Consider the following 20,465-nt stretch of genomic DNA (forward strand, 5'->3'; position numbering starts at 1 on the left):
TTTTTTTGAACTCTTAAAATAAACAAAACTAAGGAATATACAGAAAATTAACTAGCAAGACAGATTCAACTATAAGCACGAAATCAAAAAATCGAGTACATGCCAAAAAGGAAACAAGTGGCTGATATATATATATATATATATATATATATATATATATATATATATATATATATATATATATATATATATATATATATATATATATATTCTCATTCAGATTTTCTCCTTTTTCCCACTAAAATCTCACATTAACTGGATTTAGACTATTTCTCCCAGTTCGAATCAAGAGAGAAACCCGTACCTTCGATCGGAGAGAGAAAAAGACTGAAAAAGTGTTTGTCGGACGATCGGAACAGAAAGAGATCCTTCTTCTTCTTCTTCTTCTTCTTCTTCTTCTTCTTCTTCTTCTTCTTCTTCTTTCCTTTCCTTTTCCTCTCTTCTCTTTTTTTTCTTTATTTCTTTTCCCTTCTCTCTCTCTCTCTCTCTCTCTCTCTCTCTCTCTCTCTCTAGAAAACGAAATCTAGAGAGAAGGGCGAGTTAGACCCTTTTATAATTTTTTTCCCCTTCTTCCCTCTTTCTCTCTAGAAAGCGAAATCTAGAGAGGGGCGAGTTAGACTCTTTTATAAAAAAAAAATTGGGGTCTTCTAGAGAGAGGGTGACATCCCTTCTCAAGTTCTTCTAATGTAGAACTCTATCTCTAACCTCCTCTTTCCTTTTTAACTACTTTTTATCCATTTCGTATTTTATTTTGTTTTACTATTTTACTTTAACCCCATTTGGGATCTTATAGAATCCCTACATATTAGGTAGAATTCTACAAATGTAGAACTCTGCCATACCAAAAATACATTTTGGGAATTAATTAATTTTTAATATTTATTTATTTATTATTTATTAAATAATAAATTTCCAAAAAGTTTCAGAGGGTATCTCACTCTTTTGGGAGTCTTCTTAACATGGTTTTAACTCAATTTAACCTTTATATTGAATTTAAAACTTTAATTTGGTTGGAATCGGATTCCAGATCCAAATCCATACCCCCAATATCCATATGGATCTCAAACTGGACCATATCCTAATTAATATAGGTCTTGGACTGGGTCCAGATCCATATTAACTTGGGTCAAACAGATCCGATCCAATCCAAAACCGATCACATCGTGGCAGGTCATTTTTTAAAAAATGCGATTTTTGAGCAAACCGTAGCCCGAATTTAGAAAAACAAAATATCAATGTTTTCATAATTTCGAGAGGCATCTAATGATATATTACCTGAATTTTGCCTGAATTTAACCTGAATTTTGCTTGATTTTAAAGATACAAAATTAAAAGTTTTACCAAATCTTAATTGGCTCGTTTAGGTCTTGTCAATGGGTCCTGGGCCACGCCCAGACTCAGCTGACGCCACCTAAAATCGAGGATTCTATCAACTTTACTAAAACGCTTAGCCAAATTTTCTGAAATCTCAAAATTTAACATAGTAAAAAACACACACGATATTACATGAACATTGACGTGAACAGTAGCATCGTTTACAGTAACATCGTAAACAATGACGTGAGTGATATGGATTTGCATCAAGATCCAAATCTGACCACCTCAAACCTCACGCTCTAATAGCCTCCCTCAAGTTATACATAGTTAACAACCATGGACAACTTGCTTCTTAAATACCAAAATATATTTTTTGTGAAGTCAGCTACTTGGTCTTTAGTTCGGACATAGCTTGATCTCATGATCCTCCACTTTCTAAGGAATAAAAGGATGATCAATTTTAATATGTTTTGTTTTTTAATGTTGAATGGGATTTACTGAAATCTTGATAGCTCCTTGATTATCATACAACAATAGTGACTTGGGAATACGTTCTCCTAAATCATACAGCATGTATCTAATCCATGTCATCTAAGTTGTAACTGCAGCAATGAAAGAATATTGAGCCTCTGTACCGGACCACGCAACAACCTTTTGTTTCTTACTACTCTATGAGACCAAATTTCTTCCAAGGAAAACACAGTATTTAGAAACGGATCTTCTCTCATTAGGATCTTCTGCCCAATCGGCATCTGAATAAGTCGTGATCATTAGCACATCTTCATGTGGTGCCCTATTTCTATAGAGCAAGCCATCTCTAACAATGCCCTAATTCTACCTGACTTAGAAACATAGCATCTGTAACCTTTATAATCATTAGCATATCCAACAAAACGACAAACATGAGCTTTATCCTGAATTTTATTTCTCAGCTAGTTGTCCACATGAACATAACACACACGTCCAAATGCCCTTAACTCATTATAATTCCCGTGTAGCATAAAATAGAGAGAATTGTTTTGCAAAAGTTTCATGGGCAATTTGTTTATGACATATACAGCCGTATAAAATGCTTCAATCCATAATTTTATGGGAACTTTACTCTCATGATCATGGACATCACACTCGCTATAATACGGTGATGCTTTCTTTCAGCAACATCATTTTGTTGAGGTGTTCGCGGGCATCAAACTCTTCAATCAATTCCATTATTCTGTAAAAATTCAACAAATTCCTTTGACAAGTATTCACCACCACCATCATAGTGAAGATTTAGAATATTTGATGAAAATTGAGTATGAACATAGGCCCAAAAGGTTTTAAACACACAAAAAACATCAAACTTATGCTTTAAAAAAAAATCCAAGAGTAACAAGAATAGTCATCAATAAATGATACATAATATTTGCCACCAAAAGAGGAAGTGGAGATGGTTCCCAAACATCAAATTGAATAATATCAAAAGGTCTCGAAGCTCTCTTACTATATGAATTAAATGGTAAAACATGACTCTTACAAACTTGATAACTAGGACATAGACTATCACAAGACTCTTCACCCAAAACAGATTTGGGTAACAATTTATTTGAAACTAGTCTTTCAATAAAAATTCCATCACAAACTTTGAAATATTGAAAACACACGCAGAGGACTCAGGCTTCGAATGACTATCCAATGTAGCTCAAGCAGTCAAGGAATCTTCTTCGAAGACGTACATGTTGTCACGTCTTTCTGCCTCAGCGAACGTCTTTCTTCTTTAAAGATCCTTGACAAAATCAGAAAATGGAGTAAATTCAAGATACGAATTGGTATCATCAACAAGCTTAGAAACAGAGACTATATTCTTTTTTTATATTAGATGAACACAATACATCAAACAACTGGACAAAATGTGATTTAGACAAAGGAAGGACAATATCTCTGGAGTGTGTAATGGGGTGGCATCTACCATCTCCAGTAATAATGTTATTTTTACCAGAATAAGGAATCAGTTTGAAAATTTTACCTGTCACTTGTGACATGACTGACAGCTCTTAAATCATGTACCAAACACTCTGATCATTTTGCTTGAAACTAAGTCTAGAAAGGGTAGCCAACAATTTTGCTTGAAACTAGGAATGTTATTATTGAATGCACCTCTTCCTCCTGGAGGGATGCTGGGAGTAGGAAGAATTCTTCGGCCTCCCTAATTGTAACCTTTGCCTCTACCACATCCTCCTCTACATCCACGACCTAAAAAGAATCCCGTAAACAACACATCATGAAATTTGCTTTAGTATTTTCTGTATCTGACATCCCCTTCAATGCCATCTAATAACTGAGGAGTTTGGCTTTCAGGTCATCAAAAGTAGAAACAGTCCTAGTATACTGTAAAGTAATGGACAACACATGGAATTCGAGTCTCAAGCCAACTAGAGCTTATTGAATTTTGTCCTTCTCTAACACTTGACATCCAATTAACGCTATTTGTTCTACAATGGACTTGATCTTGTTGAAATATTTCATAATAGACATGGATGCTTCCTTCAACATATAAAATTCTCTTTTCAAATAAATGATCTTGGCCTCTCAATTATGTGAGTAGGTTTGTTGTAATTGTTAAATTATATGTAAAATCTAGTTAGGATAGGATTAGCTTAGTTAGAATTAGTCTAGTTAGTTTTCTATTTTCTATTTTCTATTTTCTATTTTCTATTTTCTTTTTTCTTTTTACTTTATTTTTTTTACTGTTTTTGGCCTTTTGACTAAGTCAACACATTGACTAGTCAAATAGGCAAGAGAGTCGTTGGGCTCCCAACGACTCTAACTCCCTCTCCTCTTCATTTCATTGTATTATAAATATGGGGCAAAGGCCCCCCCCCCCCCCATAATGTAAGGGATTTCAAGGGTGTTTTACCCTCTTAATACATATATTTTTTCCTTCTCTTTTACGTACCCTTTTTCGGGTATTGTTGTATGAACCCTTGTGGTTCTTGTGAGTGTTGATCTTTAGTATTTTGGTTGAAGCTATTTGAAGCTTCGTCCGGTGATAATTAAAGAACTCGTCTTCTTACATGGTATCAAAGCTCGGTTGTGCTCTAGCAACTCTTATCGGTGCATCGGGAATCGTGTCATTCAAGGTTGAGAAGAAAAGTGTCTTTCTTTTCAAGTATATATGAAGTTGTGCTTGGAGGAGCACTCGTACTCACTATTCGTGGTGGAGTACATTCTTTCTCCTCTCTTCCTCTACTCTTCTTCTCTTCTTTCTTTGCTATTTCAAACCTTGTAAAATGGATGACAATGATAATATCACCATTGAACTCATTAAACTTAACGATTCAAACTATGTTACATGGGCTTCAATTATGAAGCACCTTATATGGGGAAAGGGGTTGTGGGAATTAGTGGATGGGACCGACTTGAAACCTAAGCTAATTCTCACAAAGGTTGAAGGAGATACCTCTTACGGAGGTTGAAAAAACCAAAGCCATTACCACTTATGAGAAAAAGTGAAAAGAATGGAGAATAGGTCACGTCAATATTATGTCTTGGCTCATAAGTAGCGTTGACATCAATAAATGTTCAAGCCTTGCAAAATTTGAACATACCAATGATCCTTGGGACTATCTTAAGAGAATGTATTCTCTTAAAGATATTGCCCATATATGCAATTTACAAAACCAAGTTCGGAATATGGTTCAAGGGGACAAAACTATTAGAGAATACTACAATAGTTTGTCTGAATTATGGGAAGAGTTAGCTCTTCTTAAACCAAAGTGGCATTGTTCACAAGACATTGAACTCTGCCAAAATCAAATTAATGTAGAGCACTTTTTTCAATTTATTAATGTACTAAGATCGGAATTTGAATCTACCAAGTCCATTCTTCTTCATCGAGGGGAGGTTCTCTCAATAGAAGATACAATAGAGGAGTTGATCATGAAGGAGAATAGGCTCAAGAATAGAATCATCAATAGTGATGATGACTCGGTTTTAGCCGTATCTAGACCGAGAAACCATGTTCGCACATACAAACCTCCAAATTATGGGAGGACAAATGATGAGAGAAATGAAAATGAGTTTGAAAAAAAGAAAGTGATTTGTTATTATTGTCGAGAACCTGAACATGTAAAAACCTATTGTTCGAAATTGAATAAACCACATGAAAAGAAGGTTACCTCTGTTGGACCTTCTCAAGAATCAAATGAACCATTCATCGGAAGCATGTCTTTAACACAATTGGTGGAAGCACTGCAACCTCTCCTCAAAGGAGCATCTTCATCCACTGGAGTCGCCGTATCTTACATAGGCATCTTCGATCCTGGCAAATCTCTTTGGCTCCTTAATTCAGGTGCTTTATTTCACATAACACCAAACATTGATATGTTATCTGAATGTTATAGCTCAAATGGATCAAATGTTTTTTTTACTGGTGATGCTACATCCCTTGAAATCAAAGGAGTAGAAAAAATTGAAAAAGGTCTTCAAAACTCAAAAAGATTTTGTATTTCACAAGTTAGTGTTAGAAAGTGACTTTGAATACTTTAGGTTCGATAATTAACCCATACACATGCACATTAAGTGTGAATATACCCACTCAAGGGAACAACACAAGCACATCATGTGCTAATACATAAACCCATAAAAGGGGTAAATATGACATAAAGTCATAAGTTGAATATTATTGAAGAAAGAGGGTAAAAACCCTATACAATGGAGCATAAGCTCCTCCAAGGAGTAATCAAATACAAGGGAGAGACCCCTATTTATAACACAAGAGAGGAGCCACAAAGGGGGCTCCCAAAGGAGTCGTTGGGAGCCCCCAACGGTCACATTTGTGACCGTTGGGGGCTCCCGAACGACTCTTTGGGGAGCCTCCCTAGGTGGCGCAAACCCAAAAAAAGGAGAAAAATAAAAAATAAAAAATAAAATTAAATTGCAAACATATTCCGAATGGAATATGCGTAAAACTGTGAAATGTCTAAACTACCCCTATGCCTATAAATAGAGAAATATATATTTTATGTATATAATTAGGATAATACATATGCATATATACCATATATGAATATGTATTATCCTTTATATATGTAAAATATATATAATATAACAAATGTTGAATGATACATTTTAACACCCCCCCTCAAGCTTTGCGTGGGGGAACGAAAAGATTGAAGAAAGCAAGAGGAAGAATCTCAAGGCTTCAAGAGCCATCAGTACGAATGCCATTGCAAGTGTCTTCCTCCAATGTCTTTAACGATGAGCACCTTCCATGATCTATCCAAGGTACTTCTTTTCCTCTTATCTTCAAGATCCTGAGGAACAACAAAGAACAAGTAAAAAATATCTTTGTACTTTACTCAAAATTGAACATTCCTAACAAAGTGCAAAAATTATGCATAATAGGATAATTACTTTAGCATGAAAAGAAAATTTAGAAGACCAAAGTTTCAAAAATCAAATATTATGTTAAAGAGTGAGCGGAAGCAAATTATGCGGAAATGAATTGCAAGAATGCATAATGCATTCATAAGGTCCAACATTGGACAAACATAACCCCATAATGAGGAAAAACACAATGGTCCCCTAAGGGACACCACAGTAAGCCTACGAAGAGGCATAAGTTACATATGCTTTATTGAATGAGATCCTAAAAGGCCATAAAGAGCATATGCATATATTATCATGAAATGAATTAATACTTAACGGAATCATTAATGAATCATGCTTCAAACATGTAATGAAGTGTCAAACAAGAGAAACGAAGTCTCCAAGCATACTTTAGTCAAAATAAACACAAGATTTCACAAGGTTTTAAATCCATTTACGAGGCAAAACGAATAGTGTTATTTGAATAGAGAATCTTACCCATTTAGGAAAATCTCACTCAATTGGCAAAAAACACATTTTGCATACAAAAAGTGGCCAAAGAACCATAAGCACTTAATATATAGATTAAATGCCAAAAAATCAACTTGATTTTCAAATATGCATATCAAAAATATGATTCACTTGAATATCTTAAAACACAAGTCATAAATGAAATTTTGCAAATTTCAACAATAGTTCATCCATTACAAACCACTACCTCATTAGTCCTCCAAAACCCATAAATCAAGTGTATAAGCTACTAGATCAAGAATATAAATATAATGTCATTAGAGGTCAAAGACACACACAAAGGTGTGCAAAAGAACCTCTTGTCTACATATAATAATACTTGAAATGAGTGTATCTACGACAAGAATAAGAGAATACATGCCAACATGGACCAAAATCATCTCTTGTCTACGTAAAAATACACTTAAAACCAAGTATGTTCAGCTACTCGAACAAGAGTAACAAGCCAATCATGGGCTAAAACACAATACATCTCTTGTCTACATAAAATGGCACTTGAAATGAGTGAAATAAGCCAACCATGGGCATACATCTCAGCGACTAGAACAAGGACACAAACGCCAACATGGACTAAAATCACACACCATGGTGTGAATCAACGTGCCTTGTCTACATAAAATAACACTCAAGACAAGTGTGTTCAGCTACTAGACCAAGAGAGCAAAAGCCAACAAAGGGCTACCAACACACGAAGGTGTAATAAAATTCTTGTATACATATGATGACACTTAGATAAGGGGCATAAAAGGAGAAGACTTTTGAGGCAATAAAACTTGTAATGACTAACATATAAATAAAACCTTGAAACAATATTCTTCAAAAAAGAATACCCATAACAATATCATTTTGAAATAGAATGTGTGAATATACACACACCAAGAACACTTGTGCACAAAAGCACAAAACATAAATGTGCAAATGCACTCATATGATTCATAAAAGGTTGGGCAATAACCCCAAAACCTTGATTTTAATATACCTTAAAACATTTAAGGTTCTAAACATCATATATCCATCACATTTATATATAAATAAGAGCATCCATAAGATCAATGGCCAACATTAAACAAGTGACACACTCATATACCAAATCATTCTAGAGTCCCAAGGTGCCCATAACTCACCTCAACCACCATCTATAATATGGTAAGTGGACAATCTAGAATGATATAACACGAGGTGCCCATAACTCACCTCAACAAACATCTCTAATAAAACAATAATAAGGCCAAACAAATGATGCATTAAATAACATGTGATGGGCAAATATAAATGCCACAAAAAGGCAATAAACACTTTAGGAATCATTTTTCAAAGAAAAGAGGACCGATTAAAAATTGAATCAAAGGTCCAATATAATTAATCACAATAATATGCTTTATAACAACAATTTTGCATAAATCCGAATTATGCTTAATCTTCAAAAGAAGTCATTTATACAAAAAAAACTTATTATGCAACTAACACAATTTATGAAATATTAAGCAACATCATGATCATTATCAAAAGACTCAATAAACACAACATGAAATACTTAAGCTATGTCATGTGTGAGAAAGGAATTGGAATCATCCAAGAAACAAATCAAGCCTTTATAATTTGCAATTATATGTATACCAAGATGTAAAATGGCAATAATCTTAAATGTATAAATTTAGGACAACATGTACCAAGATATTACGGAAGCATTCATAATGATAAAAGAAACAATCATACAAGTTCATAAAAAGTAAACACAAGCCCTAAAGGAGGCAATAAAAACATCTCTTTATTGAAAAGAGAGTATCATGTGAAAATGTCTACGAAGAGACAATACGCATACAAGCACAAATACTTTATAAAAGAAGTGCACGAAAGCACTCTCACAACATTTGAACAAAATACGCGAAAAGTGTATAAATAATAAACATGCAATAATGCATGTATTTCATAAATAAAAGCAAATGCTTGAGACTCATAAGCTTTAATTATATAATTATATGCTTGATAAATGCAATTTAAGACAAAGAAGACCATATTATGGCCAACGTAGGCATCCTTAGAGATACAATCAAGAGGTTTTGAAACTTTATATGAAAAATACAAACAAACATGTTTATAAAGTTGTATCATTAGAAGAAAACTCAAAAATTAATGAAGTCTTTTATACCAAAGGATTCAATAGATACACTATGCATTCTATATAGTGAGAAGATTTTAAAAGATCTTTCCTAATGAACACAATGGTTCATACAACATATTTATCACAAATAATTTTTCAAAATCCTTTAACTAAACCAAAACCATTGAAACATCATTGACAAGAACTACTTAGGATTCATAACAAAGATTTAGATGTGAAAGATTCTTATACAAGAATTATATCAAGATTTTTCAAAAAAATGCACTAAAATCCATAAACAAGAGAAAAACTCAAAACCAATTAGACTTTATACGAGAGAAAAGATTTTTTAAACAAAGATCATTAATCAAGAGATCTTATATAATCTTTAAAAGTTAATTTATGAAATACTTATGTAATCATCATAAATCCCACATAATTGAAGAGAATTTTAAGAAAGAATATAAATTACTATTTATATGTGATGAGTAATCGATAAACATATAAACAAGAATTTATATATTTGAATAGCAAAACAAGTTTACTAAATTTAAAAGGAGATATTTTTAAAAAAATTTGAACATGCAAAATATGAAAAGAGGTGATTCAACTATTATAAACACTTCATATGCAAAAAATAATTTCATAATGCATAATATGTTAAGAAAAGAGATACATACCGAAAACTTAAGAAAAAAGAGAAGGACAATGAATACTTCACCATTTCTTGATCAACACGCTTTTCGTTGCATCAAAGGACAACCTCATCGTGACCACGCTCTGATACCATGTTAGAAAGTGACTGAATACTTTAGGTTCGATAATGAACACATACACATGCACATTAAGTGTGGATATACCCACTCAAGGGAACAACACAAGCACATCATGTGCTAATACATAAACCCATAAAAGGGGCAAATATGACATAAAGTCATAAGTTGAATATTATTGAAGAAAGAGAGTAAAAACCCTATACAATAGAGCATAAGCTCCTACAAGGAGTAATCAAATACAAGGGGGAGACCCCTATTTATAACACAAGAGAGGAGCCACAAAGGGGGCTCCCAAAGGAGTCGTTGGGAGCCCCCAACGGTCACATTTGTGACCGTTGGGGGCTCCCCAACGACTCTTTGGGGAGCCTCCCTAGGTGGCGCAAACCCAAAAAAAGGAGAAAAATAAAAAATTAAATTAAATTACAAACTGTGAAATGTCTAAACTACCCCTATGCCTATAAATAGAGAAATATATATTTTATATATATAATTAGGATAATACATATGCATATATACGATATATGAATATGTATTATCCTTTATATATGTAAAATATATATAATATAACAAATGTTGAATGATACATTTTAACAGTTAGATATATCCCTAAGTTCAACCTAAATCTTTTATCTCTCACAATTATTTGACCATGGATGTAATGTTTCCTTATACTCTCGTGGATGTCAAGTGCAGGATCACCAGTCAGGGAAGCTGATTGGGGAAGGCCATAGAGAAGGAGGCTTGTACTACATGGGTTTTCTGGAAATACCCAAGAAGACACTGTGTTGTAATGTTCAAAAGGTTGACTTAGATCTACGGCACAAGATACTTGAACACCCTAGTATATCCAAGCTCTATTTTTTTTTCCAAAGATAAATTTTTTTTGTAATTTTGAAACCTTTACATGTGAAAAATGTATTCTTGGAAAAATGAAAAGAATAACTTTTCAAGAAAGAACTTTTGTCTCTTCACGACCATTTGAGTTAATATATTCGGATGTATGGGGACCCACACTTGTTATATCAAAAGGAGGTTTTATATATTATGTAATCTTCGTAGATGATTTTACGAGACATACTTGGATTTATTTTCTTAAACATAAATCTGAAGTTTTTTCACATTTTCAAATATTTCATAATATGGTCAAAACCCAATTTAAAAATGATATCTCAATTTTCACATTGATTCAGGGAGAGAGTTTTTATCAAAAGAATTTGAAGATTATTTGAACATACACGGTATTATACACCAAAGATCATGTCCCTATACTCATCAACAAAATGGTTTAGCCGAAAGAAAATATAGACATATTATAGAAACAACAAGAACTTTACTTATTACACATCAAGTACCAAAAACTTTTTGGGGCGAAGCCACTTTAAGAGTGGTTTATCTCGTTAACAGAATGTCATCTTCTTCGCTAAACAACATCTCTCTTGTGGAAAAACTTTTTAAACAAAAGCTAGATTACTCTAGATTGAGGGTTTTTTGGTGTAAATGTTTTATTTTTATAGATAAAAATGATAAATTCTCTCCTCGTATAATTCTTTGTGCCTTTTTAGGATATGCAAGTCGCCAAAAAGACTATAGATGTTTTGACCTTAAATCTGAAAAATTATATGTATCAAGAAATGTGTTTTTCCTAGAAAAAGCAAGCTTTTTTAAAAAAAAAAACTACGAAAATAGATGAGTATTCCTTTTTGTTGGACTTAGTCCCAAAGATTGGTGAAGGTGATATTGATGAAAGTCAAGGGGAGCAAAATGATATGATAAGTACAAAATCATTGAGTAATGATCAAAGTTGTATTAAATATTCGAGGCAAGGAAGTTTAGAGAAACCATGTGCCTTAGAAAAATATACTAAAGAACAGGAACAGATATCAACTAGAAAATCATTTAGAGTGTCAAAAGTTCTCAAAAAAATTTGTCATATGAGTCTTTTACACCAAAATATCAAGCCTACATTGCCTTAATTCACTCCTACAAAGAGCCCTCCAACTATGCAGAAGCAAAAGATCAGCCTAAATGGGCCAAAGCTATGACAACAGAACTAAAAGCCTTAGAAAAAGCAAATACCTGGATCATTCAAGATATTTCACCAGGCAAAAAGCCTATAGGGTGTCGATGAGTATACAAAGTTAAAATCAAGAGTGATGGCACTCTTGAGCGGTTTAAAGCTCGATTAGTTGCCAAAGGCTATTCTCAAGAATATGGAATAGACTATGAAGAAACTTTTGCCCCAGTTGCTAGAATGACTACAGTAAAGATCTTAATAGCCCTTACCTCTGTAAAAAAATGGCATATATACGAAATGGATGTCAAAAATGCATTTCTAAATGGAAGCTTAGCCAAAAAAAGTATACATGGACCCATCACCTGGCATCAACATTCCTTAAGGAAAAAACTTTCGCTTAAATAAGGCTTTGTATGGACTTAAGCAAGCTCCAAAGGCTTGGTATGATAAGTTTAGTCAAGTTATGCTTAATTTTGGTTTTCAATCTTGTCTTACTGACACTGCTTTGTTTGTTAAGAATTCTGATGCAAGTATCATTATTCTTCTCCTCTATGTAGACGACATGATCATCACTGAAAGTGATAAACAGGGAGTTGACAATATTAAAAAGTTTCTCAAAACACACTTTGAAATGAGTGACTTGGGTTTTCTAAAAAAAAAATCTTGGAATAGAAGTTGATTATTCCCCTAAAGGCTATTTATCAACTCAATCTAAATTTGCTTTAGATATTGTTCATAGGTCTGATATCTCATATGAACGATAGGTTGACACTCTCAAAGTAGTAAATGTCAAAATGAAGATTAATGATGGAGAACCGCTTGAAAATCTAATACCTTATAGACAACTTGTTGGGGCACTGTCTTATCTCTCCATTACAAGACCTGACATCGCGCATACCGTTCACATAGCAAGTCAATTTTAGCATGCTCCTACCACTGTCCATATGGGAGTTGTTTTACGCATTATTAGATATATTAAAACTTTTATTTTTTAAGAACTTTTTTTATCTGTTTTTTTAGATTTAACTGTTTATACTAATGCAGATTAGGGAAGTGACCCCAATGATAGACACTCAACCACTGATTTCTATGTATTTTTAGGTGAATCATTAATTTTGTGGAGATGCAAAAAACAACAAAAGGTCTCACTGTCATCAACTGAAGCTAAGTACAGAGCCATGGCAACAACCACTATGGAAGTAGTCTAGCTAAGGCGACTGCTTTATGACATGGGTGTTGAGAGTACAGGAGCGTCACGACTATGCTGTGACAACAAAAGTTCAATCTACATTATCAGCAACCGGACATTCCATGAACGAACCAAGCATATCGAGATGGATTGTCACTACGTACGAGAGGAATTTCTACACAGCACCATTAATCTTCCCTATGTTTCTTCATAATATCATCTGGCAGATTTCTTTACCAAACCTCTCGCTGCTCCTCGGTTTCACGTTCTCTTGGACAAACTTTCGGTTATCCAACTGTAAGTTTGAAGGGGAGTGTTAAATTATATGTAAAATCTAGTTAGGATAGGATTAGCCTAGTTAGAAACTTAGAATTAGTCTAGTTAGTTTTCTATTTTCTTTTTACTTTTTCTTTATTTTTTGGACTGTTTTTGGCCTTTTGACTAAGTCAAAATATTGACTAGTCAAAAAGGCAAGAGTATCGTTGGACTCCCAACGACTCTGTTTAGAGTTGTTGGGAGCCCAACGACTCCTTCTCCTCTTTATTTCATTGTATTATAAATATGGGGCAAAGCCTCCTCGTAATGTAAGGGATTTCAAGGGTGTTTTACCCTCTTAATACATATATTTTTTCCTTCTTTTTTGCATACCCTTTTTCGGGTATTGTTGTATGAACACTTGTGGTTCTTGTGAGTGTTGATCTTTGGTATTTTGATTGAAACTATTTGAAGCTTTGTTCGGTAATGATTAAAGAACTCATCTTCTTACAATAATGTATTCCATAATGTTATCGTAATGCAATTATCTAGAATTCCCACCAATACCTCCTAAGATAGGGTCCAATAAGGCTTGATCCTTCTTCATCCAATTGATAAAATTTGGATTCCTAACGATCATCATTGCAGTTACAGCCCCTTTGTCATCTTTATCTTCCTGCATAAGAAACTTAGATGGAGCAACAACTGATCCATCGAAGTGACCAGCAAGATCCTGACTCCTAATAAAAAGAATAATGCCTTTTCCAGGTAAAGTAGTTGGAGTTATTCAGTTTTTTCAGAAATTTATTAGCCAAGAAAGTTAGCAGAGATGGATCTAGAAGAGGAACGGGAATCCATGACAGGTGAATAAAGAATCAATGCAAAAGGAATAAAATAAGGCAGAAAATAATTGAAGAAAATGAGATAATTCATAACCAAGATGCAGAAAATTAGCGCCAGTAACAGCAATACCAGTCATGTCCCTTTTTTTTCAGAAAGGAACGTGAACAGTAAATCAGATATGTCGCTGCAAATACAATATCTTAATGAAATCACGCGTCAAGGTCAACTTAGAATCCCTTTTTTTGTTGAATGATGCAAAACACGAATTGCTAGCCTTAGGTGACGTTAATCTGTTTTTTCAGTTTTGATATATTTTTCAGATCTGATAAATCTGGTTCAGCCAAAAACATGCGACCTAAAACACAAACGAGCCAAAATTTATAAATGAGATTTCAATTCCAAGATCTTAGGGAGAAAAGAAAGTGTCAAAAAATATGCAAATCTGATTTAAAGGAGAAGAAATAACGAGAAAACGAAGATAAAGAGAGATTAGGGAATCAAGAAATACGCAGATATGATTTAAGAATTAAGAAACAAGAGAAGAGACACAAATTTGAGAGAAAAAGAAAGAAAAGAGAGGAAGAGAGAAAATAATAGAAGACTCAGCTATTACCTGAAGAAAGAAAATCGAATCTTGAAGGACACCAAGATTTTCTAGCCCCACTCCAGATCATGGCTTTGATACTATGTTAGATTTAGGTTTTCTGAGGTTCCTGCAGAGAGAAAGAAGACCAAAGAAAGGTTGGGCTGAACTCTCGTGATTCCCAATATGGGAAAATCGTGTCTCATTGTGACTATTTACATTCACTTTACACTAAAATACATCTTTACTAAAATACTCTTATTAACCAAGAAAAGAAACGCAGATTTGAGAGAAAATGGAGGAATAGAGAAAAAAATAGAAGACTCAACTATTACATGGAAAAAGAAAGATCGAATCTTGAAGGTCACCAAGATTTTCTAGCTCTACTCCGGATCATGGCTCTGATACCATGTTAGATTTAGGATTTCTAAGGTTCCTAAAGAAAGAAAGAAGACAAGAGAAAGGTTTGGGCTAAACTCTCACGATTCCCAATATGGGAAAATCGGGTCTCATTGTGACTATTTATATTCACTTTACACTAAAATACATCATTACTAAAACACCTTTATTAACACAAAATACAAGACTAATAAAGGGTATTTTAGGAACACAATATATTATAAAATACAATAGGGAACTAGGAGACGTAAAAAGTAATGTCGCGAACAGTGATGTGAGTGATATGGATCTGGATCAAGATCCATATCCAACCACCTCAAACCTCACTCTCTAACAGATGCCACCTTCACACATCTTTTATTATCAATTATAAGCCTCTAGTGACATTGAAACTATAAATAAAAAGATGACCTTTGGTATTGGAGAAATGTCTTTAGCAGAGAAGGGGGTATATCTATAACCAAGTGCATTTTCCAGGGTCCCACGCAGGTAGAACTGATCCTGCAGTCTTCTCTCTAACATTATAATCTGCATAAAATACAAAAGGGAAAGCAAAGAGAAAAAAATGGAATAAATAATAGAGGACAATAAAGAATGTGATCTCTTTGTTACATTAGCAAATAATAGAATGAAAGTACTGATGGCACAAAAAATATCAGGTGTGAATTACCTGTGTAACCAAAAATAATTCTCAAACTGCAGACAAGAGTAATTGGAAGGAAGAAATACAACAGTAGCATGGATAAAAGAGGAGCATCCATTGCATTAATCTTTTAGCAGCGTTTATATGATAAGTACTTTTTTTCTTATTTTCCGAATGAAATGATGTCAACAATGTGAGGAACATCATATCACAAATAAGAAACAGAAAAGGCATTTCCAACTCATCATGTCCTTGGTGGAACCATTAATGCATGTCCTCCAGTCTTTTCTAGGGATGTAAATGGTGTAATGAAATAAGCGGAAGTAACCAAGAATGCTAAAGCATTCACTATGTCCCACACGGACAAGTGCAACAAGCACAAGAGAGAAAATCCACTAAGGGATATACAAAGGGCCTTATAAAAAGGCTACACACATGAAAAATAATATCACTATTATTGAAGAGGAGCTCTCAAGAGCAATACCACATACATGGGGGGTTCCCCCTATTTATAAGAAGAGGAGACCAAAGGGGCTCCCAATAGAGTCGTTGGGAGCCCCCAACGGTCACATATGTGACCGTTGGGGGCCCCAACGACTCCATTGTGGGGCCCCTTTTCGGTATCCAAAAAATACAAAAATAAAATTAAAAAGAAAAATAAAAAATAGTGAAATACGAGAAACAAAATAAGTACCCCTATGGGGTACTTTGTGAAATGACCATAATACCCCTATCGGGTATTATGGTATTATTACATATGTTTTAACACCCCCCCTCAAACTTTACGGGGGAATGACCGAAAGTTTGCCAAGGAGGAACAAGAAGCGAGGAGCAGGCAAGGCTTTGGTGAAGAAGTCGGCAAGTTGATATTCTGAAGTGACATATGGCAGTGTTACTGTCCCACGAAGATATTCATCACGTACATAATGACAGTCCATTTCAATATGTTTCGTCCTCTCATGGAAAGTGTGGTTACTGGCAATGTAGATAGCACTTTTGTTGTCGCAACAAAGCTTCGAAGCCCCGGTAATTTCGACTCCCATATCTTGAAGAAGACTTCGAAGCCACACCAGCTCCATTGTACTGGTTGCCATAGCCCTGTATTCTGCTTCAGTAGAAGACAATGAGACTTTCTGCTGTTTCTTGCACCTCCAAGCAATTAGCGAATCTCCTAGGAACACACAAAAGCCAGTAGTTGAGATTCGATCATTTGGGTTTCCTCCCCCAGTCAGCATCAGTATAAGCTAGTAAATCTAAGGAAGAGATTGAGGATAGGAATAGCCCTTTAGTCAAAGTATTTTTAATATATCGAATGATCCGGAGCACAGCACTCATATGCACAGATGTAGGAGCATGCTGAAATTGGCTTGCAGAGTGCACACCATGAGCAATATCGGGCCTGGTGATAGTCAGATAGGTGAGGGAGCCTATGAGTTGCCTGTAGGGCGTAGGATCGTCCAGCAGAACTCCATCCTCCAGTCGTAGTTTAGCATTGATAACCTCGGGAGTCTCCACCTTTTTATCATCTGAAATCCCAGATTTGGAACATATGTCGGCAGCAAGCTTCATCTGTGACAGTATATACCCTCGAAGAGAGTATGCAACTTCTATACCAAGAAAGTACCTGAGAAAACCCAGATCAGACATATCAAAATTATGTTTTAACATATTTTTAACTTTAAGAATACCGCTTTCATCATTGCCAGTGATGATCATATCATCAACATAAAGCAGAAGAATGATGATACTATTACCTGCATTTTTAACAAAAAGAGCAGTGTCAGTATAACATGAGCGAAATCCCAATTGTAACATGATAGCACTAAATCTATCATACCAAGCCTTAGGGGCTTGTTTAAGACCATATAAGGCTTTTAATAACCGAAGGGTTTGACCTTGGTTAACACTGATTCCCGGCGGAGGGTCCATATATACTTCTTCATTCAACTGACCATTAAGAAAGGCATTTTTAACATCTAATTGGAATATAGGCCATTTCTTGGATGATGCTACCGCAATTAAAGTTCTAACGCTTGTCATGCGAGCCACGGGAGCAAAAGTCTCCTCATAATCGATGCCATATTCTTGTGAGTATCCCTTAGCAACTAATCTAGCTTTATAGCGCTCTAGGGAACCATCACTTTTTGTTTTGACTTTGTAAACCCATCGACATCCTATAGCTTTCTTATTTGGAGGAAGGTGAACTATTTCCCAAGTTTTAGCTTTATTTAAAGCATCTAGTTCAACTTTCATTGCTTCAACCCAATGAGGTATACTTTTTGCTTGATTATAATGGGAGGGTTCATAGTAAGAATGCAAGGCTATTAGACAAGCTCTATATTTAGGTGAAAGAGTTTCATATGAGACAAACCTATTAGGTGGAATTGATTCTCTAGAAGAACGCCTAAGGGAGATTTCTTCTAGGGGTTCATTAAGCCGCAAGAATTTTTCTAAAGCACTAATAGGTTGGGCTTCCTCACGCCGAGTGTATACTTGGAGATTATCACCATTAGTTGGTGATACATCATCATCATGAGAATCATGAGTATTTTCTAAAATTTCCGGATGACTCAAAGAGTCATCATTTGAATCTTCTAAAAGATCATTGATAAACATATAATCAATTTCATTTGATTTTTCCAATATGTCAAATCCATTTTCATCTTCTAAAAAGGTTACATCTTTGGAGACAAATAACTTATTGTTTTTATGATCAAAGCATCTATAGCCTTTTTGATTTTCACCATATCCTAAAAATACACATTCTATTGCTTTAGGTGACAATTTATCTCTTTTATGTAAAAGAACAAAGCATTTACACCCAAAAATCCGAAGACGATTGTAGTCGGGTGTCATATTAAAAAGTTTTTCATAAGGAGAGATATTATTCAATTTTGAAGATGGCATCCTATTGATTAAATAGGTGGAGGTTAACACGGCTTCGGCCCAAAAAATTTTAGGAATATTTTTAGAAATGAGTAAGGATCTAGTGGTTTCCAAAATATGCCTATGTTTTCTTTCCGCTAGACCGTTTTGTTGAGGAGTTCTTGGGCAAGATTTTTGATGACAAATGCCATGTTGTTTTAGATATGCTTGAAAATCATTTGATAAGTACTCTCCACCCGAATCGGATCTAAGAATGGATATTTGACTTTGAAATTGATTTTGAATTTTTGCATGGAATTCTTTAAAGAAGTTAAAAACTTCCGATTTAAAGTTAAGAAAATAAATCCATACATATCTAGTATAATCATCAATAAAAGTAACATAATATGAATAACCACCTTTAGATAGAACCGGAGATGGCCCCCAAACATCGGAATGCACCAATTCAAAAGGTCTTGTTGTCACAAAGGATCTAATAGGAAAAGGAGTAAACTTCATTTTGCCAAAAATGCAATCTTTGCAATTGATATCTTTTTCTTTACAAAACTTGTGTCCAAAAGGAAAAAGATACATTTTAGAGTAACTTGGATGTCCAAGCCTTTTATGCCAAGTTTCAATATTTTTGTCTTGGACATAAGTACAAAATGAGGTATTTGGAAGTATTAAATTATCCATAAAATAAAGGTCTCCCTTCCTATGGCCTTGCCCAATCCGCTTCCCGGACCGGAGATCCTGCACAAAGCACCCTTGGGATGAGAAAGATATTTCACATCCATGGTCGGCTATTTGAGAAACGGAAAAGAGGTTAAGATTTAATTTTGGAACTATTCTAACTTTTGGAACAAGGAAATTTTGAACATTTTTAGAATCAAGAGTTCCAACACCATTTATTTTGAGAAAAGTTCCATCGGCCGTAGAGACACAAGACATTTTTGAATTGGTGTGCACATTGGTTAATGCATTTTCATGAGGGGTCATGTGAAAAGAAGCTCCGGAATCTAAAATCCAAGAGTACGTACCGGGAGGTGATGATGAGGCAATGGCGGCACCGGAGGTGGAAGAAGTGACCTTTAAAATTTGTTGAAGAGCCAAGGAGATTTGTCCAAGAGTGTCTTTGAGATCCCCGTTCTTGCCGTCATCTTCTTTGGTGGTGGATTCTTCAACGGAAGCCACCTTTGGCTTGAATGCCCCATTTAGCTTTGGGCAAACGGGTTTAATATGTCCCGGCTCATAACAATGGTGACATATAATCATTTTTCTTCCACCACTCCCTTGCTTACCAAAATGAGGTGGTTTGTATGTTTTAACATGATTGCCGGGTTTAGATACAGCAAGCACTTCCTCTATGCTTTTTCCCATGCTATGCCTAGTCTCTTCTTGAGTAATCTCGGCAATAGCTTCTTCTAAGGGAGGAAACGTGGATCTATGGAGAAGTGAGGATCTCACTTGTTCAAATTCGGGACGAAGCCCAAATAAAAATTGAAACAATCTATCTTGTTCCATTTGTTTTTGTCTTAGAACCACATCCTCCATAGATACCCATTTAGGCTCTAAAAGAGTCAATTCATCCCACAAAGGA

General features: G+C 34.7%; 1 protein-coding gene across 1 annotated transcript in view; it reads right to left on the reverse strand.

Annotated features, from left to right (window-relative positions):
* Window positions 1-20,465, reverse strand: part of LOC149815923 (uncharacterized) — a 40,325-nt gene that overhangs the window by 15,667 nt on the left and 4,193 nt on the right. The window contains exon 4 of the mRNA XM_089990651.1: window positions 15,769-15,885. Within this exon, the coding sequence (XP_089846777.1) occupies window positions 15,769-15,885 (117 nt within the window). The remainder of the gene's footprint in view (window positions 1-15,768; window positions 15,886-20,465) is intronic.

The sequence above is a fragment of the Nuphar pumila genome, chromosome 15 (genome assembly GCF_984573655.1).
Source record: "Nuphar pumila chromosome 15, dmNupPumi1.hap1.1, whole genome shotgun sequence".
NCBI lineage: Eukaryota > Viridiplantae > Streptophyta > Magnoliopsida > Nymphaeales > Nymphaeaceae > Nuphar > Nuphar pumila.